This window comes from Chiloscyllium punctatum, chromosome 12 (genome assembly GCF_047496795.1).
Source record: "Chiloscyllium punctatum isolate Juve2018m chromosome 12, sChiPun1.3, whole genome shotgun sequence".
Lineage (NCBI taxonomy): Eukaryota > Metazoa > Chordata > Chondrichthyes > Orectolobiformes > Hemiscylliidae > Chiloscyllium > Chiloscyllium punctatum.
The window spans coordinates 954434-974729 of record NC_092750.1 but is presented as its reverse complement, the minus strand read 5'-3'; the positions used below and the strand labels follow the sequence as shown (position 1 = coordinate 974729).

Genomic DNA, 20296 nt, shown 5'->3' with positions numbered 1-20296 from the left:
GACCTCCCAACTCCTGTACTCAATACTCTGACCAATAAAGGAAAGCATACCAAACGCCTTCTTCACTATCCTATCTACCTGCGACTCCACTTTCAAGGAGCTATGAACCTGCACTCAGAGGTCTCTTTGTTCAGCAACACTCCCTAGGACCTTACCATTAAGTGTGTAAGTTCTTCTGCCAAAGTAGACAATTTCACAATTTTCCACTTACTCCATTTGTAATACCTTCGCCCACTTAGTCTCACTTCCATTCTCTTTCTCCACAACAATGGAAGTTGTCTATTCCACGATTTATTCAAGACCTTCCCAAAGTTATTATTCAATCTGCTTCCACTGCCCTTTCAGGCAGCTGTTCAGGATCACACTGTAAAAAATACTGTCCCCCTCTGGTTACTGACCCTCCTAACGTTAGAAAAGGTCTATTCTTTACTCCAATCAAAACCCATCATAATGCTGAATGCCTCAAGTTAATTAAGCCTTAACCTTTCTCCTGCCTTTCCAATCATCCAAATAAACAAATCTTATTCCTCACTTTTGTAACAGCCCTCCTCTGCACCAACTGCAAGACCTCAATATCCTTCCTAAAGTAACACAAACTCCAGCTGAGTTTGGAGCTGATCATGTTCTCACCTCCTGATGCAGCCACGACTATTCTCGGAGCTTTGTAATGATTGTTCATGAACTCTTCGAGGCTGCTGCGACTCAATGACCTTAACAGCAAAAAGAAAATTGATTAATCGTTAACAATCAACACCTTGGTATTAGAACCTCAATTTAGTAAAGGGTTATGCTACTGGCATTGGAAGGCCAGTACGTTCGTCCTCTGTTGCTGAAAGTCAATCATTTCATCCTCAGGTCCTAAGGGGAGATATTTTCTAATCCAATCATTCAGAAATGTTGCTACACACCTCTGGAACAGGTAGGACTTGAAACCAGGCCTTCTGGCTCAGAGGCTCAGATATTGTCACTGCATCTACAGTTCCTTAAGAGTTCAGTTCCTTAAGAGAGCATTCTATTTCCAACCATATTCAGCTGCTTCAAAAATGACCTTCCCTCCATCATAAGGTCAGAGAGAGGGATGTTCACTGATGAACGCACCATGTTCAGCACCATTCACAACTCCAGGCTTGGGCTGACAAGTGGCAAGTTTTTTTAATTCACTCAGAGGACATGGATGTTGCTGGCTGGTCAGCATTTACTGCCCATCGCCTTGCCTTTGACTTGATTGATTTGTTAAGGCAGTCATGTGTCGATCACACTGCTGCAGGTCTGAAGTCGCATGTGGGCAAAGAGAGGATGCTTAAAAATGTGATGCTGGAAAAGCGCAGCAGGTCAGGCAGCATCAAAGGAGAAGGAGAATCGACGTTTCGGGCATAAGCCCTTCTTCATGAATGAGGAGGGTGTGCCAACCAGGCTAAGATAAAAGGTAGGGAGGAGGGACTAGGGGGAGGGGCGTTGGGAATGCGATAGGTGGAAGGAGGTCAAGGTGAGGGTGATAGGCCGGAGAGGTCGGGAAGAAGATTGCAGGTCAAGAAGGCGGTGCTGAGTCTGAGGGTTGGGACTGAGAAAAGGTGGGGGGAGGGGAAATGAGGAAGCTGGAGAAATCTGCATTCATCCCTGGTTGGAGGGTTCCCAGGTGGAAGATGAGTCGCTCTTCCTCCAGGCGTCGTGTTGCCATGGTCTGGTGATGGAGGGGTCCAAGGACCTGCATGTCCTTGGCGGAGTGGGAGGGGGAGTTAAAGTGTTGAGCCACGGGGTGGTTGGGTTGATTGGTGCGGGTGTCCCAGAGGTGTTCTCTGCAACTTTCCACAAGTAGGCAGCCTGTTTCCCCAATGTATAGGAGGCCACATCAGGTGCAGCAGATGCAGTAAATGATGAGTGTGGAGGTGCAGGTGAATTTCTGATGGATATTGAAGGATCTCTTGGGGGCCTTGGAGGGAAGTGAGGGGGGAGGTGTGGGCACAAGTCTTGCATTTTTTGCGGGTGCAACTTGGGTTGGTGGGGGAGTGGATCTGACAAGGGAGTCGCGGAGGGAGTGGTCTTTCCGGAACGCTGATAGGGGTGGGGAGGGAAATATATCCTTGGTGGTGGGGTCCGTTTGGAGGTAGCAGAAATGATGAAGGATGTTCCGATGTATCTAGAGGTTGGTGGGGTGGTAGGTGAGGACTAGTAGGGTTCTGTCCTGGTGGCGATTGGAAGGACGGCGTTCAAGGGCGGAGGAGCGGGAAGTGGAGGAGATGCGGTAGAGAGCATCGTCAACCACGTCTGAGGGGAAATTGCGGTCTTTGAAGAAGGAGGCCATCCGGGTTGTTCGGTATTGGGATTAGTCCTCCTGGGAGCAGATGCGGCGAAGGCGAAGGAGAAGGAATTGGGAATATGGGATGGCGTTTTTACAGGGGGCAGGGTGGGAAGAGGTGTAAGTTAGTCAGTTTATAGTATACGCCCGTGTTGAGTCAGTCGTCCGAGATAGAGATGGAGGTGTCTAGGAAGGGGAGGGATGAGTCTGAGATGGTCCAGGTGAATTTGAGGTCGGGGTGTAAAGTGTTGGTAAAGTGAATGAACTGTTCAACCTCCTCGTGGGAGCACGAGGCAGCGCCGATACAGTCATCAATGTAGCGGAGGAAAAGGTGGGGGGTGGTGCCAGTGTAGCTGCGGAAGATGGACTGTTCCACATATCCGATGAAAAGGCAGGCATAGCTGGGGCCCATGCAGGTGCCCATGGCTACTCCTTTGGTTTGGAGGAAGTGGGAGGATTGGAAAGAGAAGTTGTTAAGAGTGAGGACCAGTTCAGTCAGTCGAAGGGTACTGGTTGGTTCGACGGGAAAGGAAGAAGCGGAGGGCTTTGAGTCCTTCGTGATGGGGGATGGAGGTGTACAGGGACTGGATGTCCATGGTGAAGATAAGGCGTTGGGGGCCGGGAAAGCGAAAATCACGGAGGAGGTGGAGGGCGCGGGTGGTGTCTCGAATGTTGGGGGGGGTAGTTCTTGGACCGCGTCAAGGTATGCAGAAATGAGTTCGATGGGGCAGGAGCAGGCTGAGACAATGGGTCGGCCGGGGCAGTCAGGTTTGTGGATTTTGGGCAGGAGGTAGAAACGGGCGGTGTGGGGTTGTGGGACTATGAGGTTGGAGGCGGTGGATGGGAGATCCCCTGAGGTGATGAGGTTATGGATTGTCTGGGAGATGATGGTTTGGTGGTGGGAGGTGGGGCCATGGTCAAGGGGACAGTAGGAGGTGTCCAAGAGCTGGCATTTAGCCTCAGCGGTGTAAAGGTCTGTGCGCCAAACTACCACCGTGCCTCTCTTGTCTGCCGGTTTGATAGTGAGGTTGGGGTTGGAGCGGAGGGAGTGGAGGGCTGCACGTTCCGAGGGTGAGAGGTTGGAGTGGGTGAGAGGGGTGGAGAGGTTGAGGCGGTCAATGTCACGGTGGCAGTTGGCTATGAAGAGATCGAGGGCAGGTAAGAGGCCAGCACGGGGTGTCCAGGTGGATGGGGTGTGTTAGAGGCAGGAGAAGGGGTCGTCAGAGGGTGGGCAGGAGTCCTGGTTGGAAAAGTAGGCGCGGAGGGGGAAGAATTGTTCGACGTCTCGCCGCATGTTGAATTCGTTAATCCGGGAGCGTAGGGGAATGAAGGTGAGGCCTCTGCTGAGGATTGATCTTTCATCCTCAGAGAGGGGGAGGTCTGGAGGGATGGTGAAAATACGGCAGGGCTGGGAGCTAGGACCTGATGTGGGGCTGGAGCTGGGAGTGGGGGTGGGGTTAGGCGCAGCGGCGGAGATCGGCGAGGGGGCGGAGACATTCGGCGTGGTCGGTGTTTAGGCGAGTGATGTCGCTGGAGGGCGGAAGTAGATGCGGCGATGGCAACTCCGGAGGCGGAAGTGGCCTCCGGCGAATGCAGAAACGGTGTTGTTCCCGGTGGCTGTGGACCCTGCGGAGGCCGCGAATCTGTCGGCGATGGTCTTCCTGGCGATAATGGAGGCGGTTGTCTGGGCGGCAATCGCGGAGGCTGCATGGTCGGTGGGGGCAGAAGTGACGTCATGGTTCGCGGCGGCGGTTGCTGCAGCGGCCGCGTGGTTAATGGCGCCGGAGCGCTTCCGGAGGCCGATGGTAGATTCTGGAACGGTTTGGCCAGGAGAGGATGGCAGGTTTCACTTCCTGAAGGACATCAGTGAACTGGATACATTTTTCCAACAACCAGCAATGGTTTCATGGTCATCAGTAGACTCTTAATTCCCGATTCTCTTTTTTACTGAATTCAACTTCCATCATGTACCATGGCAAAACTCAAACCCGGCTCCCAGGAACATGAGCTGAGTTTCTGGATTAATAGTCTAACGATAATACCACTAGGCCATCTCCTCCAAACTAACATTTATCCCCCACAAATGCCAAGCAATGACCATCTCTCTCAGACATTCAGAGGCAGCACTATCAACGGCCTGAGAGTTACCAATGACCAGAAACTGAATTGGAACAGCCATTTAAATACAGAGACTATCCTGCAGCAAGTAACTCACCTCCTAAATTCCCCAAACCCTGTCCACCATGTACAAAACACAAGTCAAGAGTGTGATGGAATACTCCCCATTTGCCTGAATGGGTGTAACCCTAACAACACTCAAGAAGCTTGACACCATCCAGGACAAAGTAATCTGCTTGATTGGCACCACATCCACAAACATGCACTCCCTCCCCCACAGGCGTTCAGTGTTAGCAGGTGCATTGCAGCAACTCAAAGCTCCTTAGGCTGCACCTTCTAAACCTATCATTGAGAAGGACAAGGGCAGCAGATCCATGGGAATACTTCCCCAAATCATTCACCGTTCTGGCTTGGAAATATATCTTCGTTTCTTCACTGTCGCTGGGTTAAAATCTTGGAATTCCCTCCCTAACCACTTTTTAAGAAAGGTGGGAGAGAGAGAGCAGGAAATTATAGACCAGTTAGTCTGACCTCAGTGGTGGGAAAGATGCTGGAGTCTATTATAAAGGATGAAATTACGACACATCTGGATAGTAGTAACAGGATAGGTCAGGGTCAGCATGGATTTATGAAGGGGAAATCATGCTTGACTAATCTTCTGGAATTTTTTGAGGATGTAACTCTGAAGATGGATGAGGGAGATCCAGTAGATGTAGTGTACCTAGACTTTCAGAAAGCTTTTGATAAAGTCCCACATAGGAGGTTAGTCAGCAAAATTAGGGCACATGGTATTGGGGGCAAAGTACTAACTTGGATTGAAAGTTGGTTAACTGACAGGAAACAAAGAATAGTGATAAACGGCTCCATTTCGGAATGGCAGGCAGTGACCAGTGGGGTACCGCAGGGAATGGTGCTGGGCCCGCAGCTTTTTAAAATATATATTAATGATATAGAAGATGGTATTAGTAATAACATTAGCAAATTTGCTAATGATACTAAGCTGGGTGGCAGGGTGAAATGTGATGAGGATGTTAGGAGATTACAGGGTGACCTGGGCAGGTTAGGTGAGTGGTCAGATGCATGGCAGATGCAGTTTAATTTGGATAAATGTATGGTTATCCACTTGGGTGGCAAGAACAGGAAGGCAGATTATTACCTCAATGGTATCAATTTAGGTAAAGGGGCAGTACAGAGAGATCTGGGTGTTCTTGTACACCAGTCAATGAAGGTAAGCATGCAGGTACAGCAGGTAGTGAAGAAGGCTAATAGCATGCTGGCCTTCATAACAAGAGACATTGAGTATAGAAGCAAAGAGGTTCTTCTGCAGCTGTACAGGGCCCTGGTGAGACCACACCTGGAGTATTATGTACAGTTCTGGTCTCCAAATTTGAGAAAAGACATTCTGGCTATTGAGGGAGTGCAGCGTAGGTTGACGAGGTCAATTCCTGGAATGGCGGGAATACCTTACACTGAAAGACTGGAGCGACTGGGCTTGTATACCCTTGAGTTTAGAAGACTGAGAGGGGATCTGATTGAGACATACAAGATTATTAAAGGATTGGACACTCAGGAGGCAGGAAACATGTTTCCGCTGATGGGTGAGTGCTGAACCAGACGACACAGCTTAAAAATATGGGGTAGACCATTTAGGACAGAGATGAGGAGAAACCTCTTCACCCAGAGAGTGGTGGCTGTGTGGAATGCTCTGCCCCAGAGGGCAGTGGAGGCCCAGTCTCTGGATTCACTTAAGAAAGAGTTGGATAGAGCTCTCAAGGATATTGGAGTCAAGGAAACCTGAGAATGACGAGAACGAGGGTAGGTCCGATCAAGGACAGTGGTGGGAGACTGTGTATTGAGTCGGAAGAGATAGGAGAGGTCTTGAACAAGTACTTCTCTTCAGTATTTACGAACGAGAGGGACCGTATTGTTGATGAGGAGAGTGTGAAACGGACTGATAAGCTAGAAGAGATACCTGTTAGGAAGGAAGATGTGTTGGACATTTTGAACAACTTGAGGATAGACAAGTCCCCCGGGCCTGACGGGATATATCCTAGGATTATGTGGGAAGCAAGAGAGGAAATTGCAGTACCGTCGGCAATGATCTTCTCGTCTTCACTGGCAACGGGGGTGGTACCAGGGGACTGGAGAGTAGCGAATGTTGTGCCCCTGTTCAAAAAAGGGAATAGGGATAACCCCGGGAATTACAAGCCAGTTAGTCTTACTTCTGTGGTAGTCAAAGTAATGGAAAGGGTACTGAGGGATAGGATTTACGAGTATCTGGAAAGACACTGCTTGATTAGGGACAGCCAGCACGGATTTGTGAAGGGTAGGTCTTGCCTTACAAGTCTTATTGAATTCTTCGAGGAGGTGAACAAGCATGTGGATGAGGGTAGAGCAGTGGATGTAGTGTACATGGATTTTAGTAAGGCATTTGATAAGGTTCCCCATGGTAGGCTTATGCGGAAAGTCAGGAGGCATGGGATAGAGGGAAATTTGGCCAATTGGATAGAAAACTGGCTAACCGGTCGAAGGCAGAGAGTGGTGGTAGATGGTAAATATTCAGCCTGGAGCCCAGTTACAAGTGGAGTTCCACAGGGTTCAGTTCTGGGTCCTCTGCTGTTTGTAATTTTTATTAATGACTTAGATGAGGGAGTCGAAGGGTGGGTCAGTAAATTTGCAGATGATACGAAGATAGGTGGAGTTGTGGACAGTGAGGAGGGCTGTTGTCGGCTGCAGAGGGACTTAGATATGATGCAGAGCTGGGCTGAAGAGTGGCAGATGGAGTTCAACCCTGCCAAGTGTGAGGTTGTCCATTTTGGAAGAACAAATAAGAATGCGGAATACAGGGTTAATGGTAGGGTTCTTAGTCAGGTGGAGGAACAGAGGGATCTTGGGGTCTATGTACATAGGTCTTTGAAGGTTGCCACTCAGGTGGATAGAGTTTGTAAGAAGGCCTATGGAGTATTATCGTTCATTAGCAGAGGGATTGAATTCAAGAGTTGTGATGTTGCAGCTGTACAGGACTTTGGTTAGGCCACAGTTGGAGTACTGTGTGCAGTTCTGGTCGCCTCACTTTAGGAAAGATGTGGAAGCTTTGGAGAGGGTGCAGAGAAGATTTACCAGGATGTTGCCTGGAATGGAGAGTAGGTCGTAGGAGGATAGGTTGAGAGTTCTCGGCCTTTTCTCGTTGGAACGGCGAAGGATGAGGGGTGACTTGATAGAGGTTTATAAGATGATCAGAGGAATAGATAGAGTAGACAGTCAGAAACTTTTTCCCCGGGTACATCAGAGTGTTACAAGGGGACATAAATTTAAGGTGTAGGGTGGAAGGTATAGGGGAGATGTCAGGGGTGGGTTCTTTACCCAGAGAGTGGTGGGGGCATGGAATGCGCTGCCCGTGGGAGTGGTAGAGTCAGAATCATTGGCGACCTTTAAGCAGCATTTGGATAGGTACATGGATGGGTGCTTAATCTAGGTTAGAAGTTCGGCACAACATCGTGGGCCGAAGGGCCTGTTCTGTGCTGTACTGTTCTATGTTCTATGTTATGGGGATAAGGCAGGAACAGGATACTGATTAAGGATGATCAGCCATGATCATATTGAATGGTGGTGCAGGCTCAAAGGGCATAATGGCCTACTCCTGCACCTATTGTCTAACAGTATTATTGATTTACCGACAGCACATGCACTGCAGTGGTTCAAGGAGGTAGATCAAGGGCAGCTAACAAAAGGCCATAAATCAGCCAGTGACCCCCCTCACAAAGGAACAAGAACAAACTTACTTGACATTCTCAGTGGGCCCCACCACAGGGAAGGCGAGGGGTGTTCCCTGAAAGGCAGTGACATGAAGATAATCAAACACCACCTCATCCAGGTTATTCTCCATCTCCTGCATCTCCCGTAGGATTAGCTTCCGTCCTTGTTCCAGCTCTGGTTCTGATAGTGAGCTGTTCTGTACCAGGTCACCAAGGATTTCCACAGCTGTTAAAGAAAAATGCATCAATTCAAACAGATGAGTGTGACCATTTTAACTAGCAGCATAGAACCAATGTAGCAGCAGTAATAACTAGCAGAGTTTGACAATGCTAAACTATGGCAGTAACTAATTCTGCATTGTTTAACAGGGCTTTAACTAGCAGTTTAAGATTAGGCCATTCACAGGCAGCTAAACTGTTTCCTACATGTCACACTCATTCGTTCTTCACCACATCCTCATACCCACTCATTGTTAACATGCAAAGGTAGAGGAAGGGTTCCTATGGTAATCAAGACCCCCTCAATCTCAAGGTCATCCATAATAAATTTATGAATATACATTTATCAGCAGGTTTGCCATCAAAATCTTTCCATCCAATTGGTGTGAAGGCATTGTTCAGCTCCATTCCCTCGAATACCTTTTCATCAAGGGTCTGATTTCAATACAGCCACTAACCCAGGACGCTGTGGATTCACTGAGAAGTGGGTTCAGCACAAACTAGGGTTCACAATGATCTTACTGGAATGTATAATGGGACAAAGGAATCCATGCCAAAAAGACATGTCAAAATGCTGAAGGATTCTCACAATAAATACAGGGAAAGGAACTGAGTAGCAGCTTCAAAGACTTCAGCATAGTCACAATGGGCCAAATCGATGTCTTCTGTGTTGCTAGGTTTGTATTTAATATTGTCCACCCTTTCAGGCTAAGGAAGTGGAGTTCATACAAATTCAAATCCTGCACCCCAATTTACAGACAAAAGCACCAAATAAACATTTGAATAATCACCAAAAGTCTGTGAAATGTTCAGTACCTTTTGGTAAATCCGTAGCCAATGATTTCATGTAGTAGGCAGTCTGCTCACGAGAAGTGTATGCATTCAGATGAGCCCCAAGGCTCTCCACCTCATTCTCCAAAACATGTTGCGGATGTTTCTTCGTTCCCTGGAAAACACAGTTTCACATTTCTCTAAAATACTCAATTATTTCCAACCTTCCTCCCTCACCCAACAAACATGATTACTCATAATAAAAGCAAATTACTGCGGATGCTGGAATCTGAAACCAAAAGAGAAAAATGCTGGAAAATCTCAACAGGTCTGGCAGCATCTGTAAGGAGAGAGAAGAGCTGATGTTTTGAGTCTAACTGACCCTTTGTCAAAGCTGACAAAGATTACTCATGTCCCAATTACCCATTCCCAAGTATGACACAAAATTCAAACTCTACACACTACTGTTAGCAACATATGATCAGAAAAATCACCTCAGTTTTGAGCTTCTCCCTCTGTGATTATTGTTATGGTCCAGTCGGAGAATGAACTGGTTTGTGTCTTTGTCCCACTCGCCCACTAGTTACAATGAAGTTTCCCCACCTCATCATTGCCCTCTTGAACTGTCCTACGTGTTCCATCTTCCCTCCCACCTACCCACTCCGACCTATCACCATCAATACCCACTGGCAACCACCTATCAACCTTCCCAGTTACCATCCCTCCAGCTCCACAACCACCCCATTTATCTCTCAGCCCCCTTCCCCACCTTCCACAATATTTCAACTCTCCTGCTCCTTGGATGCTGCCTGACCTGCTGTGGTTTTCCAGTGCCACACTTTTTGACAACAAAGTTTGAAATTGGTGATATTGACAATTAGATACGTTAATACAGATATCGTGAAATGATACTGTATCAGAAGGCATAAAAGTTGAGAACCAAAAAAGATGATCCCGATGGGAGTTATGTACAGGCCTCTTAGCATTTGTCAAGATGTGGGGAAAACAAAAAGAAAAGGTATGTAAGAAAGGCACTTACAATAATCACGGGAAACTTCAATATACAGGTGGACTGGGAAAGTCAGGTTGGTAGTGCATCTCAATAAAAGGAATTTGTGGAATGTCTACAAGATGGTTTTAGGAGCAGCTTGTGGTAGAAATCACTAGGGAACAGGCAGTTCTGGATTTCAAATGGACAATGAGGCAGACTAGATTGGGGAGCTGGAGTTGAAGGAACCCTTCGGAGGTAGTGACCATCGTACGATAGAATTTACCTTGCAGTTTGAGAGGGAATGAGATGTAATAGTATCACAATTGAAGAAAGGTAACTACAAGGACTTGAGTGAGGACCTGGCCAGAATTGTTGGGAGGCAGGTTTTGGAAAGGTGCAGAAGTAAAAGGGTTATTGTTATGGGTGACTTTAACTTCTCTATTATTGAATGGAACTTCCTTAGTTCAAATAGTTTGGATGGAGCAGTTTTGTCAAGTGTGTTCAGGAAGAATTCCTGACTCAATATGTAGATAGGCCGACTGTGGGAAGGCCAAATTGGATTTGGTGCTTGGCAATGAACCAGGCCAGGTGTCAGATCTCTCTCTGGAAGAGCATTTCAATGATAGTGATCACCACTCCCTGACTTTTATTATACTCATGCAGAGGCAGAAGAGCAAAGTATTTAGTTTAGTGAGGGGGAACTACAATGCTATTAGGCAGGAACTGGGACACCTCAATTGGAAACAGATGTTCTCAGGGAAATACTCAACAGAAATGTGGAGGTTGAGGCTGACAGTGCTGGATTGCTTTGTCCCACTGAGACAAGGAAGATATGGTAGGGTGAAGGAACCTTGGGTGACAAGGGATGCGGAACATCTAGTCAAGAGGAAAAAGGAAGCTTAAGACTGAGGCGGCAAAGATCAGACATGGCTGTAGAGAGTTACAAGGTAGCTAGGAAGGAACTGAAGAATGGACTTAGGAGAGCTAGAAGGGGACATGAGGAAGCTTTAGTGGGTAGGATTAAGGAAAACCCTAAGACATTCTACACTTACGTGAGGAACAAGAGGATGGCCAGAATGAGGGTAGTGCCCATCAGGCATAGTGGAATGAAATTGTGCCTGAACTCGGAGAAAGTAGGGGAAGTCCTTAAGGAATACTTTACTTCAGTATTCACGAGTGAGAGGGACCTTGATGTTCGTGAGGACAGCATTAACCACGCTGATATGCTTGAACAGGTTGGTGTTAAGAAGGAGGATGTGCTGAAAATTTTGAAAAGCATAAGGATACTTAAGTCCCCTGGTCCAGACGAGATAGACGCAAAGTTAAAACAGGAAGTGAGGGAAGAGATTGCTGTGCCTTTGGCGATGATCTCTGCATCCTCACTGTCCACTGGAGTAATGCCAGATGAGCAGGGGAGGGCAAATGTTATTCCCTTGTTCAAGACACGGAACAGGGATAATCCTGGGAATTAGAGACCAGTTAGTCTTAGGGGTGTGGTGGGTAAATTGTTCCAAGAGAATTCTACAAGACAGAATTTATAATTATTTGGGAAACCGTAGTTTGGTTACAGATAGTTGGCATGGCTTTGAGGGCAGCTCATGCCTCACAAGCCTTAATGAATTCTTTGAGGATCTGACAAAACACAGTGAAGAAAGTAGAGACATGGATGTGGTCAAGACGTTTGATAAGGTTCCCCAAGGTAGGCTCATTCAGAAAGTAAGGAGACATGGGATACAGGGAAATCTGACTGTCTGGGTACAGAATTGGCTGGCCCATAGAAAACACAGGGTGGTAGTAGATTGAAAGTATTCAGCTTGGAGCTCAGTGACCAGTGATGTTCTGCACAGATCTGTTCTGGGACCTCTGCTCTTTGTGATTTTTATAAATGACTTGGTTGAGGAAATGGAAGGATGGGTTATAAAGTTTGTCGATGACACAAAGGTTGGTGGAGTGGCAGATAGTGTGAAGGGCTGTTGGAGGTTGCAACTGGACATTGACAGGATGCAGAACTGGGCTGACAAGTGGCAGATGGAGTTTAACCTGGAAAAGTATGAAGTGATTCATTTCAGAAGGTCAAATTTGAATACAGAATTCAGGATACAGGATACGGGATACGGGATACGGGATACAGGATTAAAAGCAGGATTCCTGGCAAAGAACAAAGAAAAAGTACAGCCCAGGAATAGGCCCTTTGGCCCCCCAAGCCAGAGCCGATCCAAATCCACTGTCTAAACCTATTGCCCAATTCCTAACCATCTGTATCCCTCTGCTCCCCACCTACTCATGCATCTGTCCAGACACATCTTAAATGAATCTACCATGCCTGCCTCTACTCCCTCTGCTGGTAACATGTTCCAGCCACCCCCCACCCTCTGTGTGAAGTATTTCCCGTGTGTATCCCCCTTTAAACTTGTCACCTCTCACCTTGAAAGTATGACCTCTCGTTACTGAATCCCTGACCCTGGGAAAAAGCTTATCTCTATCCACCCTGTCTATACCCTTCATCATTTTGTAGACCTCAATCGGGTTCCCCCTCAGTCTCCTTTTTTCTAATGAAAACAAACCCAACCTACTCAACCTCTCTTCAAAGCTAGCACCTTCCATACCAGGCAACATCCTCATAAACCTTCTCTGCACCCTCTCCAAAGCATCCACATCCTTTTGATAATGTGGCGACCAGAACTGTACACAGTATTCTAAATGCGGCCGAGCCAAAGTCTTGTACAATTTTAACATGACCTGCCAGCTCTTATACTCAATACCCCGTCCAATGAATGCAAGCATACCACATGCCTTCCTGACCACTCTATCCACCTGTGCAGCAACCTTCAGGGCACAATGAACCTGAACTCTCAGATCTCTCTGCTCATCAACTTTTCCCAAGGCTCTTCCGTTTACTGTATAATTTGCTCTAGAATTAGATTTCTCAAAATGTATCACCTCATATTTGTCTGGATTGAACCCCATCTGCCACTTCTCCGCCCAACTCTCCAGTCTATCTATATTCTCCTATATTCTCTGACAGTCCCCTATGCTTTCTGCTATTCCACCAATCTTCGTGTCATCTGCAAACTTATGGATCAAACCAACAATACCCTCTTCCAGATCATTTCTGTATATCACAAAGAACAGTGGCCCCAACAGTGATCCCTGTGGGACACCATTGGTCACCTTTCTCCATTTCGAGAAACTCCCTTCAACTACCACTCTCCGTCTCCTGTTGCACAACCAGTTCTTTATCCACCTAGCTACAACACCCTGCACACCATGTGACTTCACTTTCTCCATTAATCTACCATGGGAACCTTATCAAACAGCTTACTAAATTCCATGTACATGACATCTACAGCCCTTCCTTCATCTATCAACTTAGTCACTTCCTCAAAGCAGTCTATTAAGTTGGTATGACATGATCTCCCCCACACAAAACCATCTTCCCTATCACTGATAAGCCCATTCTTTTTCAAATATAAATAGATTTTATCCTCAGTACTTTTTCCAGCAATTTTCCCACCAATGACATCAGGCTCATTGGTCTGTAGTTACCCGGAATATCCCTACCATCCTTCTTGTACAGGGGAACAACATTAGCAGCCCTCCAATCCTCCGACACCTCATCTGTGTTTAAGAATGCTACAAAGATATTTGCCAGAGCCCCAGCTATTTCCTCTCTTGCCTCCCTCAGCAACCTGGGATAGATTCCATCTGGTCCAGGGGATTTGTCCACCTTAATATCTTTTAGCCTACCCAACACATCTTCCCTCCTTATGTTAATGTTATCCAGAGTAGACAAACTTCTATCTCTAATCCCAACATTCATCATGCCCCTCTCCTCAGTGAATACTGATGCAAAGTGATCATTGAGAATCTCAACCATTCTCTCAGGTTCAAAACACAACCTTCCTTCCTTATCCTTTAGTGGACCAACCCTTTCTCTAATTACCCTCTTGCTTCTTATATATGAATAAAAGGCCTTGGGATTCTCCTTCATTCTGCTCGCTAAAGTTATTTCATGACCCCTTTTAGCCTGCTTGATTCCTCGTTTAAGATTGGTCCTACTCTCCCGATATTCTTCCAAGGTCCATTCTGTTCTTAGCTGCCTGGACCTTATGTACCTTATTTTCCCAGTATAGAGGAACAGAGGGATCTTGGGGTCCATGTCCACAGATCCCTCAAAGTTGCCACCTAAGTTGATAGGGCTATTAAGAAGGCGTATGGTGTGTTGGCTTTCGTTAGCAGAGGAATTGAGTTTAAGAGCTGCGAGGTTATCCTGCAGTTCTATACAGCCCTTGTTCGACCACCCTTGGAATATTGCGTTCAGTTCTGGTCACCAGAAAGGTTGAGGAAGCCAGGGCTTTTCTCACTGAAGCAAAAGAGGATGAGAGGTGACTTGATAGAGGTATACAAGATGATGGTCATGCCTGACAAATCTGTTACAATTCTTTGAGCAAATAATGAGCAAGTTAGACAAAGAAGAACCAGTGGATGTAACCTATTTGGATTTCTGAAAGGCTTCTGACAAGGTGCCTTCGACATGAGACTGCGAAATAAGATAAGAGCCCATGAAGGGGATGAAGGGCATTCATATGCAGAGTGGTGGTGGATTCAGTCTGTACGCGATGGAGTTTGGAAGGATGAAAGGCAGAATCTGATTGAGACTTAGAAGACGCTGAGAGGCCTGGATAGAGTGGATGTGGAGATATTTCCCATGGTAAGAAATTAGAACCAGGGAGCACAGCCTCGGGGTGAGGGGATAAACCTTTAAAACTGAGGTCAGGAAGAATTTCTTCAACCAGAATCAGAGTCATATAGCATGGAAACAGGCCTAACGGCCCAATCTGGTTTCCTAAACTGAACCAGCCCCATTTGCCTTTGTTTGACCCATATCCATCTAAGTTAAAAAGAAGGACTGCAGATGCTGGAAACCAGAGTCTAGATTAGAGTGGTGCTGGAAAAGCACAGCAGTTCAGGCAGCATCCAAGGAGCAGGAAAATCGACGTTTCGGGCAAAAGCCCTTCACCAGCTTTTGCCCGAAACGTCGATTTTCCTGCTCCTTGGATGCTGCCTGAATTGCTGTGCTTTTCCAGCACCACTCTAATCTAGAACCCATATCCACCTTCAGAATCATGTACCTGTCTAAATGTCTTTTAAATGTTATAATTGTACCCACTTCTACCAGTTGTTTTGGCAGCTCCTTCCATACATGAACCACCAGTGTAGAAAAGGTTGCCCCTCAGATGCCTTTTAAAATTTTCCGCTCTCACCATAAACCTATGCACTCTAGTTTTGGATCCCCTACACTGGGAAAAGACATTGGCTATTCATGCGATCTATTGCCACCATGATTTTATAAATCTGAATAAGATCACGCTTCAGCCTTCTACGCCCAGGGAAAAAAGTCCCAGTCTATCCATATAACTGAAATTCCAGTCTCGATAAGACCCTTGTAAATCCTTTTTGCACTCTTTCCAGTTTAATAACATCCTTCCTATACCAGAACAACCAGAACTGTGTCGTACTGACTGTGTGAAGCTCATTGCTGCAGAGGACTGTAGAATGCTCCTGATTGGTAACAGGATCAAGGGTTACAAGGACACAGCAGGAGAGTAGGGTTCAGAAACATATCAGCCCATGATCAAATGGTAGAGTAGATTCAATGGGCTGAATCACCTAATTCTGCTCCTTTATCTTGTGGTCTACAAAACAATTAATGTACATAGCATCAGAAATATTCAGCTAGGTTCCTTACGTAACAAAGTAAAATATACTGACACATAGGGCATTGCAGATATTTCCTAATCATCCTGTTACGCGATGTTATGGCAAAATTCTAGAGGAGGTGGAACTTGAACCCAGGTCTCCTGGTTCAGTGCTAGGGGAATTACCACTGGGAGCCCATATCTGTTTTTCTAATCCATTCGTTCAAAGATGTTATTACATACCTCTGAAGCAGCTGGGACTTCAACCCGGGTCTCTCACTCCAGGGATAGGGACAATACCACTATACCACAAGAGTCCCTCAAAGTATCACCTAAACAGGGACACAAACTGTGGACACTCAGACTGGAAATCTGACGCTCTACCAACTATGGGCCATCCTGGCTCACCTGGGAGCCCATAGAAAGATCATGTGTATACACTGCACTCATTTCAACTCAACACCAACAGGACAGTCATTTGTTGGTTCATTTCTCAAAGCAATACCCTGACCAATCACAGTCAACCTATGTGGTTTAAAACATTTTAAAAATCTACCAGTTCTCTGTCTGTCATCATTAATTGATAGATTCTCCATGACAGCATCTCTACCAATCATAGAAACAAAAACTAGAAACAAGGGTAGGCCGTTCTCTCACTATTCCTAGTTTGCTTGCCCCCCACCCCCAAATAACCCTTAATATCTTTAAAATCACCCACCTGTTTTTTTAAAATATACTCAGTGACTTGGCCTCCACAGCTTTTTGTAGCAGAGAACTGACCACCCTCCGAGTGATGAAATACTTCCTCATGTCCATCCTAATTGGCCTATCGCAAATTCTGAGACCGTGTCCCTGGTGCGACACAGTTCTGGTTGTCCTGGTATAGGAAGGATGTTATTAAACTGGAAAGAGTGCAAAAAGGATTTACAAGGGTCTTATCGAGACTGGAATTTCAGTTATATGGATAGACTGGGACTTTTTTCCCTGGGCGTAGGAGGCTGAAGCGTGATCTTATTGAGGTTTATAAAATCATGGTGGCAATAGATCGCATGAATAGCCTGGTGCCTGGTCCCCATTCAGGGGAAACATTCTCTCTGCACCTCATCTGTCCTGCCCTCATTTTTCTAAACTCTGACTGGCAAGTGGACTTTACATTCACTAATCAGAACTCTCCTCTCATACAACATAAATATTGGTTCCCCCTTAAAATGGCATTCTTGCAAATTAGTACAGAATCCCTACAGTGCACAAACTGGCCATTCGGTCCATCGAGTCCATACTAATGGACCAAAGAGTAGCCCACCCAGATCCACGCCTACTCTATCCCCATAACTTCATATTGACCATGGCTAACTCACTTAACCTGGACACTACAGGCAGTTTAGCATGGCCAATCCACCTAACCTGCACATCCTTGGACTGTGGAAGGAAACCAGAGGAAACCCACACAGACACGGGGAGTACGTACAAACACCACATAGCCAGTCGCCCTAGGATAGAATCAAACCTGGCCACCAAAATTGTCCTGATGAGTACAAGATGAAAAACTCTTCATAACAGGCTTTGCCATCAAAGCTCAACCCCGTTCCTCAGATGCACAGCAGACACTAGGACCTCATACTCTACCTTCAAGACTACGTGCTCCAAGAAGTTTGAAACTCCATTGTTTTTCTCATTCTCGTACCTGCTGCCAACATCGATCCACACGCCGACCTGCACAGAGATAGGAACAGTGAGCTTAATGTCAGCTTCGTGGCTAAGATATTACAGGGAAGGTGCACTGTGCTGCAGCTCACTAAGTGAAGAAAAGTTTTGGCAGAATGAGCTGATTCAGAGCATTTGGCTAAGCAGGTAACTCAGCCAAGGATAGGGCACCCATCAAAACACAGCAATGCATGAAGTCTTGCATGAAGTTAGCTGTGATGCCTTCAACAGTCAAATGGCTCAATGAGATTCACTACCCAAAATCACAAAGAACTGGCAGAGGGTCTGGCGTGTCTGGAAAATCTGGAGGTGAAGAGTTGCAACTGGAATGACTGGGAACAATATATCGAAAATGAGCTGGTATAATGTATAATGAACTTTGGAGGCTAAAAGATTCAACTCTCACCCCCATTTGCAATGTCTTAGACCTGATTTGCTTTAGGAATCATCATTCTACACAAATTAAAGCAAAATACTGTGGATGCTGGAAATCTGAAAACTTGGAAACTGAAATGGACATGAAACATTAAATCTGTTTCTTTCTCTCCACAGATGTTGCAGATCTGCTGAGTTTCTCCAGCATTTTCTGACCTTATTTCAGATTTCCAGTGCCCAGGATGTGGGCATTAGGGGATATACCTGAACAGACAGTATTGAAGAAATGGTTAGCAGCAAAGTTTGCTCACAGTGCATGTCGGCTGATCAGATTCTTCTGTGGCCACGCGGAGCCCATTGTCCAATGTTGACAGCTTTGTTTCGGGAATGTTGCTGACGGTTTGAGCGTAAGACACTGCACTCTGAAATCGCTTTGCTCTTAGCAGATTCGGCTGTGATGGAGAGGGGGAGAGACAGAGCAATGAGCAAGGCAGCAATCAACAAAAACCCATAACCCCACCTCATTTAGCCCATCCACTGCTCACTCAAATCCCCACTCCTCCCTCACACTGCTCCACTCCACTCCCTCCACACTGTCACACTGCTCCACTCCACTCCCTCCACACTGTCACACTGCTCCACTCCACTCCCTCCACACTGCCCCGCTCCACCCCCTGACACTCCCTCCCCTCCCCCACCTCCATTCCCCACCCTCGCTCTGCCCCACCTCCATTCCCCACCCTCGCTCTGCCCCACCTCCATTCCCCACCCTCGCTCTGCCCCACCTCCATTCCCCACCCTCGCTCTGCCCCACCTCCATTCCCCACCCTCGCTCTGCCCCACCTCCATTCCCCACCCTCGCTCTGCCCCACCTCCATTCCCCACCCTCGCTCTGCCCCACCTCCATTCCCCACCCTCGCTCTGCCCCACCTCCATTCCCCACCCTCGCTCTGCCCCACCTCCATTCCCCACCCTCGCTCTGCCCCACCTCCATTCCCCACCCTCGCTCTGCCCCACCTCCATTCCCCACCCTCGCTCTGCCCCACCTCCATTCCCCACCCTCGCTCTGCCCCACCTCCATTCCCCACCCTCGCTCTGCCCCACCTCCATTCCCCACCCTCGCTCTGCCCCATTTCCCCCCCTCCCCATCCTCTGCCCCGTTCTCCCCCTCCCCCCCGCCCCCTTCTCCCCGCTTCCCTGTCTCTGCCCAATTGAACCCCTTCCTCCCCCCTTCCCCCCACCCTGCCCCGTTCACCCCCTTCCCCCCACCCTGCCCCGTTCACCCCCTTCCCCCCACCCTGCCCCGTTCACCCCCTTCCCCCCCCCACCCTGCCCCGTTCACCCCCTTCCCCCCCCCACCCTGCCCCGTTCACCCCCTTCCCCCCCCCACCCTGCCCCGTTCACCCCCTTCCCCCCCCCACCCTGCCCCGTTCACCCCCTTCCCCCCCCCACCCTGCCCCGTTCACCCCCTTCCCCCCCCCACCCTGCCCCGTTCACCCCCTTCCCCCCCCCACCCTGCCCCGTTCACCCCTTCCCCCCACCCTGCCCCGTTCACCCCCTTCCCCCCCCCCCACCCTGCCCCGTTCACCCCCTTCCCCCCCCCCCACCCTGCCCCGTTCACCCCCTTCCCCCCCCCCCACCCTGCCCCGTTCACCCCTTCCCCCCACCCTGCCCCGTTCACCCCCTTCCCCCCCCCCACCCTGCCCCGTTCACCCCCTTCCCCCCCCCCACCCTGCCCCGTTCACCCCCTTCCCCCCCCCTGCCCCGTTCACCCCCTTCCCCCCCCCCACCCTGCCCCGTTATCCCCCCCCCTCCCCCCCCGGTCCCTGAACCCGCCCCAGGGTTTGACCTTCCTGGTGTCCGAGCTCGGCCTCACTCCGAAGGCCGCTGTTGCCCGACTCCCGCTGACCATTTTCCCGCTCGCGGGATCCACTGGCCCTGTCCCGACCCCCACCTCATCCCCATCCCCGACCTCAGACCCCGGGACTCACCGCACCAGCCCGGAGGAGCGCACAGCCCGCTCGGAAAACACCCGGCACCGCCATCACTGCCAGCGCTCTCACTCCTCCCGGCACAGCGCCTCCTTCAGCCCCGGAGGTCTCACTCCTCCCGGCACAGCGCCTCCTTCAGCCCCGGAGGTCTCACTCCTCCCGGCACAGCGCCTCCTTCAGCCCCGGAGGTCTCACTCCTCCCGTCACAGCGCCTCCTTCAGCTCCGTAGGTCACACTCCTCCCGGCACAGCGCCTCCTTCAGCCCCGGAGGTCTCACTCCTCCCCGCACAGCGCCTCCTTCAGCTCCGTAGGTCACACTCCTCCCGGCACAGCGCCTCCTTCAGCCCCGGAGGTCTCACTCCTCCCCGCACAGCGCC

At 48.5% G+C, this 20296-nt stretch overlaps 1 protein-coding gene across 1 annotated transcript in view; it reads right to left on the bottom strand.

Moving 5' to 3' along the window:
• The window catches only part of LOC140483538 (cytochrome b-c1 complex subunit 1, mitochondrial-like), a 57958-nt gene extending 37907 nt beyond the window's left edge, over positions 1-20051 (bottom strand). The window contains exons 1-6 of the mRNA XM_072581721.1: positions 19920-20051; positions 18240-18380; positions 17476-17562; positions 9205-9334; positions 8197-8395; positions 631-710 (exon numbers count right to left, since the gene is read on the bottom strand). Coding sequence (XP_072437822.1) covers positions 631-710; positions 8197-8395; positions 9205-9334; positions 17476-17562; positions 18240-18380; positions 19920-19973 — 691 coding nt within the window. The 5' untranslated portion in view covers positions 19974-20051. The remainder of the gene's footprint in view (positions 1-630; positions 711-8196; positions 8396-9204; positions 9335-17475; positions 17563-18239; positions 18381-19919) is intronic.
• Positions 20052-20296: the final 245 nt, after the last annotated feature.